General features: G+C 38.0%; 1 protein-coding gene across 2 annotated transcripts in view; it reads left to right on the forward strand.

The window, feature by feature from the left end:
* Positions 1 to 10372, forward strand: part of NTN4 (netrin 4) — a 130736-nt gene that overhangs the window by 31165 nt on the left and 89199 nt on the right. For both annotated transcript variants that reach the window (XM_017861747.1, XM_017861748.1), the window contains exon 3: positions 9667 to 9945. In XM_017861747.1, the coding sequence (XP_017717236.1) occupies positions 9667 to 9945 (279 nt within the window). The remainder of the gene's footprint in view (positions 1 to 9666; positions 9946 to 10372) is intronic.

Consider the following 10372-nt stretch of genomic DNA (forward strand, 5'->3'; position numbering starts at 1 on the left):
AAAAAAAAAAAAAAAAAAAAAAAAAAAAAGAAAGAAAGAAATAGGTTTTACTATGGAGGTGACTTGTCTTTTCATTAGATTATATTAGGCAAAAGTTCCAGGGATTTCTCCCTAAATGTTTGTAGTCATTCCTGCAGTTGGCATAAATTTATTACTGAAAATATTCAAATATTCTATACTTTTTAAATGCTATCTTTGAATAATGTAATGAATAAATAATAAGCTGATTAATATTAAATCTATGGGTTTTTTTCTTTTCTTTTTTTGAGACAGAGTCTTGCTCCATTGCCCAGGCTGGATTGCAGTGGTGCAATCTCGGCTCACTGCAACCTCCGCCTCCCGGGTTCAAGTGATTCTCCTGCCTCAGCCTCCTCAGTGGCTGGGACTACAGGCGCGTACCACCACACCTAGCTAATTTTTTGTATTTTTAGTAGAGATGGGATTTCACCATATTGGCCAGCCCGGTCTTGAACTCCTGACCTCGTGATCCACTCGCCTCGGCCTCTCAAAGTGCTGGGATTACAGGCATGAGCCACCATGCCCGGCATATTAAATATATTTTTTCTATAAAGTAAAATTGTGCTAGTTATGTTGGAGGGAGTATAAGATTATCATAAAATTAAGATATTTTAAAATGATAAAGTTTATTGTGAGGCAATATGTACCTAGAATTTTGCTTGTTAATGAAATGTACATTATAAAATAAATTTTATTATAGTTATTCCATTATTTTATATTGGAAAATCAAAATAAACCTGTATTGACATGATTCAGATTCACTCATTCAGTAACATTATTGAGAATTCATAAGATATTGTATTAGATGTTGGGGATATATAAGGATGCATCAAAACATAGCATAAACACACACACAAAAATATAAATAGTGCAAGCACAGTGGCTCATGCCTGTAATCCCAGGACTTTGAGAGACCAAGGCAGGAAGATTTCTTGAGGCCGGGAGTTTGAGACCAACCTGGGCAACATAGTGAGACTTAGTATCTACAAAAAATAAAAAAATTAGCTGGGCATGGTGGCAATCACCTGTAGTCCCAGCTACGCAGGAGGATTACTTAAACCCAGTAGTTCAAGGCTGTGGTGAGCTATGATCATGCCACTAGACTCAAGCAAGACATTGTTTCTGAAAAAAAAAGAAAAGAAAACAATACTTACATATATAGGCGATCATAATAATAAGTATCATAAATTATTTGAAAAGTTATAATGGGAGTTTACTGGTATACTCAGACACAAATTACTAAAACAGAATTATTGAATAAACGTACAAAGTTTAGATGCTTATATTTTCTTTTCAAACTTTGCAGGAACATATTTTATTGGTTTTCAGGCCTTTCTATCTACTAAATATAACTATACTTCTAACTTTATTATAAAACATCCAATATGCCATTTCTATATATTTGAGTACAAAAATAAAGGCTTTGTTTATGTACAGTTTTGGAAACTGTTTTATAAAAGTTAAGTGGCCTTGAGTTTTTACATGTCACTTCTCATCGAGGATGGGTAACAAGGACCAGATTTACCCTCCCACCTGAAACAACTAAAAAACTGGACAAAATATGTGAAGCAATTGTTTTAAAGTATTGAACATCAAGCAGAAGAGGAAAATGATCCCTGGGAGAAGGGAAACAAATGAGGTGAGCCCTACAATTACCCCAGCTTACTGCCTAGAGAGGGTGTCCAGTCTGCAGTGCAGGGAAGAGGAACCTACATAGAGCTTGATGAATTTCCTGACTTAAGGACTCGAGAATCTGGGAAAGACCAAGAGAGCTAGAGTTTGCAAGGTAGAGTTCCAGAGAGGAGAGTACTATATTGGAAGAGACTTTCAGAGATTTGCAGATGGTCCTTCTCAAGTCTCCAGCTGAGAACTGTTCTACACATGTGCAAGAAAACTACCTGAAGCCAGAGAGAAACACCCTGAAGGATGGAGGGAACAATCCCCAGAGGTAACATGGGGCCAGCAATAGACAGACAGTGTGGGAAACCTTGTAATTGTTAGAGTAATTAGAAGAGTATCACCTCAGTAGAGGGGCAGAATTAGCCCTACGCTAGAAAATGCATTGATCCCACATAACAAAATGTAAAAACAAACCTCAAAATGATCCAGCTATTTCCAAGGAACTGAATTGCATCCTGAGAAAAAGCTCAAGAATACAAAAATATTCATCACCCAACAAGGTAAAATTCACGATACCTAGCAGCCAATCAAGACCTGCAAAAAAACAGGGAAATGGAACTCATAATAAAAAGAAAAATCAATAGAAACAGACACAGAAATGACACAAATGATAGAGTTAGTAGCTGAGGGGTTAAAAAGAGTTATTATCACTGTATTTCTTATGTTCAAATGGTGGAAGAAAGATGGAGCACATTAAGCAGAGGCATGGAAAAGATAGCAAAAAAAAAAAAAGAAAAGAAAATTGAATGACCATTTTCGAAGATTCTGATGCCTGCGATGAAAAATACACAACAAACAGGATTAGTAGACTAGACACTGTAGAAGAAAAGATTAGTGATGTTTAATGCATAGCAATAAAAATGACCCAATATGAAACACAGGGAGAAAAAAAGCCAGAAAAAGAAGTGAATATAGCATTAGTGAGCTCTGGGAGAGCTTCAGGTAATTTGGTACATGTAGTTGGAACCAACAAAGGAAAGAAGGGAGAGGAGGGGAACAGAAATTTTTGACAAATAATGTTGAAATGTTTCTAATTTTTATAATAACTGTAAATCCATGGATCCAAGAAGTGCAACAAACCTTAAACACAAGAAACAAGGAGAAATCTACTCCAAAACACATAATAATCAAATTGTTTAAAAAGCAATGGTAAAAAGAAAACCAGAAAAGCAGCCAGAGAAAAAAATAGCACGTTACGTACAGAGGAACAAATCTAAGAATGACCGAAGTTTTTTGTTGGAAACAATGTAAGCCTGAAGACAGTGGGGGCAGAAACTTTTAAGTGCCGAAAAAAAAAAGAAGTCAACTTAGAATTCTATACCCAGCAAAAAATATTTTACAAAAATGAAGATGAAGTCAAGACTTTTTCAGACATAAAGAAGCCAAAAAATAAATAAATAAATAAGTTTTTCACCAGCAGACTTGCATTGAAGGAAATCCTTCAGACAGAAGAAAAACGATACCAGATGGATATCTGGACCTACACAAAGGAATGAAGATCATCAAAAAGGAAAAATAGGTGAATACATGTGAAATGCCTTTTTTAATTTCTAAAATCTCTTTAAAGGTAATTAGTTGGCTTTTTAAAGCCAAGGTATTAACAGTGTGTTGTGGAACTTATAACATACATAGAAGTAATATGCATGACAACAGTGCAAAGGTTGAAGGGAGGACTATTCCTAGTTTCTTATACTATATGTGAAGTGGTAAATATCATCAATGACATTAAATGTAAAAGATGTAAACACCCCCATTAAAGGCATAGATTATAATATTGGACAAATTTTTTTAAAAAGATTAGGTATGCTGCCTGTAAGAAGCCCCCTTTAAATATAAAGACATAGCTAAGTTAAAAGGATAAAAAAAGATATACCCTAATAACACTTTAAAATAAAGTTTGAGTGGCTATATTACTATCAAAGGAGATTTTAGATCAAAGACTATTGCCAAGGATAAAAAGGGACATACACTGAAAAAACAGTCACTTCCTCAAGAGGATATAACAGTCCTCTATGTTGACAGGGCACGGTGGCTCACGCCTGTAATCCCAACACTTTGGGAGGCCGAGGCAGGTGGATCACCTGAGGTCAGGAGTTCAAAACCAGCCTGGCCAAGATAGTGAAACCTGCCTCTACTAAAAATACAAAAATTAGCCAGGTGTGGTGGCAGGTGCCTGTAATCCCAACTACTCAGGAGGATGAGGCATGAGAATCACTTGAACCTGGGAGGTGGAGGTTGCAGTGAGCCGAGATCGCGCCATTGCACTCCAGTCTGGGGGACAAGAGTGAGACTTCACCTAAAAAAAAAAAACCAACAATCCTCCATGTTTATGCACCCAACAACAGGACTTCAAAATACATGAAGCAAGACCTGCAGGGAGAAATAAGTTGATAATTATAGCTGGATATTTCAATACTTTTTCAAGGATACAAGGTGCATTATCAAGACAGACCATATACTGAGTCATAAAACAAGTATTGATAAATGTAAAAGGATTCATATCATACAAAATATGTTCTTTGACCACAATGAAATTAAGTTAGAAATCAATAACAGGAAGGTATCTGGGAAATCCCCAAATAACTGGAATAAACACACTTTTTATTCCAATTATTCAAAGAAGAAATCAGAAGGAAATCAACAGTATTTTGAAATTGAATGAAAATGATAATGCAGCATATCAAACTCTGGGAGGATGCAACTAAAGAAGTACTTAGGGGAAAAGAAACATCTCAAATCAATGATCTTCAAGTCCAACAGAGCTTAAAGGTAAAATAAGCAGTGAATTATTTTTAAAAAGTCAAACCAATGATCTAAGTTTTCCCTTTAAGAAACTTGTAAAAGAAGAGCACATTAAACCCAAAGTAAGCAGAAGAAAGTAAATAATAAACATAAAAGTAGAAATCAATGAAAAGAAAACAGAAAACAATGGAGAAAATCATGAAAACAAAAGCTGTTTCTTTAAGAACGTGAAGATGTCTAGTATTTCAAGAACTATTAAAGAACAAATGCAGTTATGTTCCTGAAGTTGCTGTTTTTAGTAAATAAGAAAACTAGATCAGAAACTATGGGAAAATTTGTATTTCTTGGAGTGTTTGCTATGCCTGCCTGATCCTTTTTCCTAAGAATATGAAAGATCTTGTGTGCTACTATACAGAAGAAACCCATAAAGCATTTTGAAATGTATTACATATTTTTATATAGTGTTTATACATAGATGTGTGTGTTCACATTGTTCTCATCGAGTGCGGAACTTGTGGTAAGAGCATCTTGCTATCTGTGTTCTTCTAAACTCTAGACCCTGTTTGGCTTCTCCTCTTAGAATGATACTTGGAGAAATAGTTCATTCATTTATTCATTCAGCAGTCGTTATGAAATGCTACAATGTCACCGCATGTTCTCACTCATAGGTGGGAACTGAACAATGACATCACTTGGACTCGGGAAGGGGAACATCACACATCCCGGCCTATCATGGGGGGAGCGGGGGGAGAGGGATTGCATTGGGAGTTATACCTGATATAAATGACTAATTGATGGGTGCTGACGAGTTGATGGGTGCAGCACACGAACATGGCACAAGTATACATATGTAACAAACCTGCATGTTATGCACATGTACCCTAGAACTTAAAGTATAATAAAAAAAATTGAAAAAAAAAAAAAAAGAAATGCTACAATGTGCCAGAGACTGTGGGACGTGCTGGGGAGCACAGTTGTGAGCCAGACCAACAGGATCCCTGCCCTCTGAGCACTGAGTCTGATGTGAGATACAGACAAGTAAATAGGCAACAACAATAGACCAGTGTAAGCATGCCATCATGGAAGGAACGAGTTCCAAGGGAGTCCACAGGACGGCCTTGGAATATTCCTCAAGCTAGCAGCTAAAAGGCTTTTAAAATATGATCACATTTATTATTACAAATTTTTATAATTCAACATAGGCAATATAATGTTAGGCATGGAGCAATATGTTAAGGTATGAGTTCGATTTTCAAAGAATTCCTTGACTATTACGTACCTAATATTTACTCCTTATTCTGTTCACACTGTATTGATGCTCTGTTTAAATTTTCATCTCAAAGTATAATTAAGATATATAGAATGCTTTTTTTTCCCGCTACCCCACCTGGCTAATTTTTGTATTTTTAGTAGAGATGGGGTTTCACCATGTTGACCAGGCTGGTCTCAAACTCCTGACGTTGTGATCCACCCACCTTGGCCTCCCAGAGTGCTGGATGACAGGCATGAGCCACCGCACCTAACCTAATTTTCCATCTTCTTATTGAGAATTTTTTATGAGTGTTCTAGAATAGAAAGATCGTATAGGTCATTTTCACTTGTTCAGGACTTTGTAAGGATTTCTGTGTTACACTGGGGCACAGAGAAATGGCAGAACCTGAGCCAAGAATCCCCATCCTCAGGCAAAGTTCAAGGGATTTGAGGCTTAGAGAAATAAGGCAAGACCAGGAAAATGTGAAGATTCCAAAGGTTAAGTAGGAAGGGGTCCATGATTCATTCAGAGGGTCAGATATTTTTTAAATTATGCATTTCCTTTACCCATTGATTTCAGCTTTGGAAATGTATCTTCAGGAAATTATTACAGTAGTCCTCCCTTATGTGCAGTTTCATTTACCACGGTTTCAGTAACCATCAACCATGTCCAAAAATAGGTGAGTACAATAAATATTTTGAGAGAGAGAGAGAGAGAGACCACATTTACATAACTTTTATTACAGTATATTATTATAATTGTTCTATTATTTGTTATTGTTGTTAATCTCTTACTGTGCCTAATTTATAAATTAAACTTTATCATAGGTATGTATGTATAGGAGAAACATAGTCTCTATGGGTTCACTACTATCTGCAGTTTCAGGCATCCCCTGGGGTCTTGGAAGTCATTCTCCTAGGATAAGGGCTGACTACTGTCTATACATCCACATTGTAGCTACAAGGTTGTTCCCTGCAGTGGGTTACACTGAAGTTGGAAGCAATCTAGTTGCCTAACAATAGCAGCCTGGCTAAATAAATTATGTCATATCCACACACTGTAATTCTAAGCAGGTTTTTAAATTATGTAATGGTGTTTCTCAAATTTTGTTATGTATCAGAATCACCTGGAAGGCTTGTTGGAACACAGATTGCTGGGCCCCACCTGCAGAGTTTCTGATTCCGTTGATCTTGGATAGGGTCCAAGAATTTGCATCTCTAACAAGTTCCCTAGGGGTGCTGTTGGTCTGGGGAACCACTCTCTGAGAACCTCTGATGTAGAGATACATTTATTGACTTGGAAGAATACTCACAAGATATATAAAGATGTTTATGTTGTATTTTATATATATGCGTACATACGGAAGTTTAGGTAGAAAGATATCAAGTTGGCCTCCCTGGTTCTCTTTGGAGGTAGATCACATTGTAGGTACTTATTATCTTTAGTGTTTTGCATGACAAATTTTTCTGTAATGAGCATAATATTAACCACCAAAACATAATAAAATTTCTTAATTAAAAAATGAGATCATGAAGTCCTGGCAAATAGCACTAACAAGCCAGAAATACTGAAGTATGCTTGAACCTGGTCAAAAAGCTTGATCCCTGGCTTTCTAAATATTAATATATCTTGTTGGGAGCGTGTATTAAGAGGCAGTTGCAGACAGAGGATCCGTGGTGGGCCTATAGATACATTCCCTTCCTTATGGGAACAAAAAATAGAAGAGACTGATACTGTCCTGAGAGCTTCTACATGTTTTCTTACTTCATTTCAGTCATGCCATACAGACTTCTTCTGGGGAAGTTTGAAGAAAAACTGGGTGGGACCCAAAGGGCGACCTGCCAGAAGTTGGAAGCATCTGGATTGGCGCACTCTTTGTTTCCTGACGCAGGGTAGATCCATTCCCAGGGTATCAGATTAAGGCGTCTCCTTTCTGGAAAAAAGATTTCATGGTTTAAATTCCCGTTCACTTTTGTGTCTGTGGCACTCTGCTGTCTCCTTTCCAGCACACAGCCTCAGGGGTCATGATGTCCCTTCCCTGCTGATATCTGCGTGCCAACTGTGGTGTCATGCACACCAAGCACAGAGCCACCATTCAGCTCCCACTGTCTGGGCTCAGGAAGCAGAAGAGCTTCAAAGTTCCTATGGACCTTGACAGAGCTTCCTCTGGCTTTGCCTATGCAGAACAATTCTCAGGGTGAGGGGGAGATGGAATGGGGTGAGAGAGGGAACTAGGGTAAATGTCAAGGGTAAATACGTGGCAGAGATAGAGAGACCAAACAGTTGCCATCAAGGTTCAGGAAAAGGAAGAGTGGGGAGATAATGAGGAGAAGGACACCACAGACTTTTCAATGGAGCACCTACTTGGTTAGCACTGGTGTGTCCTTTTCCACGTCCTTGCATTACTGTGGTTGATAAAATAGGAGGTAGTACATTATTGGTATCATTTAGAGCAAGGGTTCTTCCTGAGTGTCTAACAGAAATGCCAGTGTTTGGAGGTCATATTGAGAATAAGTACCTTATGAAAGCCCATAATGGATTCAATTTTTAAAAAATGTTTCAAAACAGAAAATCAGGTTCTAGTTCAGGCTGTTGTTAAAAGAAAAATATGTTACTTCTGTACTGACTTTTGAATATATGACATATTGTTTGTTGGACAATTTTATTTTCTGATAAGCTTCCTTCCACCACTTTGCATATGGATAAATGGGACAGAATGTGATTTGAGTTTAAGATATAATATTTTCTAAGCTTTAAATGTTCAAAAATAGCTAGAAATACAAATACCGGTTAATTATTCCGTTATTTCTTACTATTGTCATGATACTGGTGCTATAACATGACATTCAGTATGCGAATGAATTTAGGACCCGACGTAAGGAAGTCATCTGGAATTCTCACCTATTACACAAATGCCAAGAACAATGTTAAATTAATTAATTTGTTTACCAAAAATTTATTGAATGCTTACTATGTAAGCAGCCACTGTCCTAGGATACATCCGTGACCACCTACCTGAAGTTTATGGTCTGGACTGGGAAGACAGTAAATCACTAAACCACTACAAATATAATGTCAGATGGTGATAAGTACTAAGAACAAAAACCAGGCAGAGCCATTATAAGGACTTTGTATCTTGTTCTGAGGAAAATGGGAGGTCTTCGGGTGGGGGTGGTTTAAGTAAGGGAGTGACACGATCCAATCTCTGTTTATAGAGAACCACGCTGGCTACCGGCTGGACAATGGGCTGCAGAGTCCCAGTGTCTGCTGAATTATTACCCTTACCCTCTCCTCCAAAGTTATATTTCATTGAAGATAGGTCTGTACCAGTAGACCTTGGAGATGTGATCTGCACTGTCGATTCTTTCCTTTTCATACTTTTGGTGTGAAATTGATCTCTAAGGTGATACTTTTATATCCAAAAAGAGAGAGTTATATTTCTAGACAAGATACATCAGATATCAACTCTCTGCCTACAGTGTCCCCGTGGCTTCCGCTGTAGTCAGCATCACTCTACTGTGACTTCCACAGGGCTCCATTCATGTTGATCTCACACCTGCTCTCTGTCCACCTCTCCAGCCACTGTTCTTTGTTCACTGGTCTCCAGTCAGACTGACTTTGTTGTTCTTCCTTGAACAAGCCAAGCTTGACTCCGCCTCACAGCCTTTAAGCTTGCTCTTCACTCTGCCCAGAATGCTCTTCCCAGCAAGATCTTTGTATGGCTGCCTTTATCTCAAGAATCAGGTCTCTGCTGGTCACTCAATGTATACTTCTGTATACAAACAGGCAGCACATCTGCTCCTTAGAATAACAGGGCAGCTCTTTCCCAGGTGTGCTCAAGGTCTAAAAACTTCTTGTTATGTTATCGTTCACAGGTGACATAAGGCATAAATCAAACAGGGGCTATATTAGGCAAACAATTCAGGGTTTGCACACAGTCCTATAAATGCATGGTATTTTCTTTCTCCTTACAGGTTATTTTCAAAGCTTTGTCACCACCATACGATACAGAGAACCCTTACAGTGCCAAAGTTCAGGAGCAGCTGAAGATCACCAACCTTCGCGTGCAGTTGCTAAAACGACAGTCTTGTCCCTGTCAGAGAAATGACCTGAACGAAGAGCCTCAACATTTTACACACTATGCAATCTATGATTTCATTGTCAAGGGCAGCTGCTTCTGCAATGGTCACGCTGATCAATGCATACCTGTTCATGGCTTCAGACCTGTCAAGGCCCCAGGAACATTCCACATGGTAGGTGAAACAAGTCCTACCCTAAGAAAAACAAATCATAAGTTACCATCAGCTTTGGGCATTGGTCGGTATATGCTTAACACAGTGCTGCTAATTTTTTCTTCTGCCCATCACAGCTCTGACTCCATACCCATCCTATAAAGTGCCCATTAACTTGTCTTTTAATCTTCGGTTTTAGTGTTAAGTCAAGCATGATAACCAGATTCCTTGGAAAACACCCATGCCAGGTTTTAGTACTGTGACCTTCAGATATAAAGTATAAAGTGAGTAGGAGCGAGAGGATGGCATAATCATATTAGTAGTGTTATCACACTGAAACCAGCTTTGACAATAAATGGGGAACATTGTGGAATAGATTTTAAAGTGGGAAAAATAAGAACCTCTATTTCATGCCTGGTATCTTTGCTGTCCAGCCAGCAGAATGAAT

This window comes from Rhinopithecus bieti, unplaced genomic scaffold, assembly GCF_001698545.2.
Source record: "Rhinopithecus bieti isolate Rb0 unplaced genomic scaffold, ASM169854v2 scaffold_61298, whole genome shotgun sequence".
NCBI classification, from domain to species: Eukaryota; Metazoa; Chordata; class Mammalia; order Primates; family Cercopithecidae; genus Rhinopithecus; species Rhinopithecus bieti.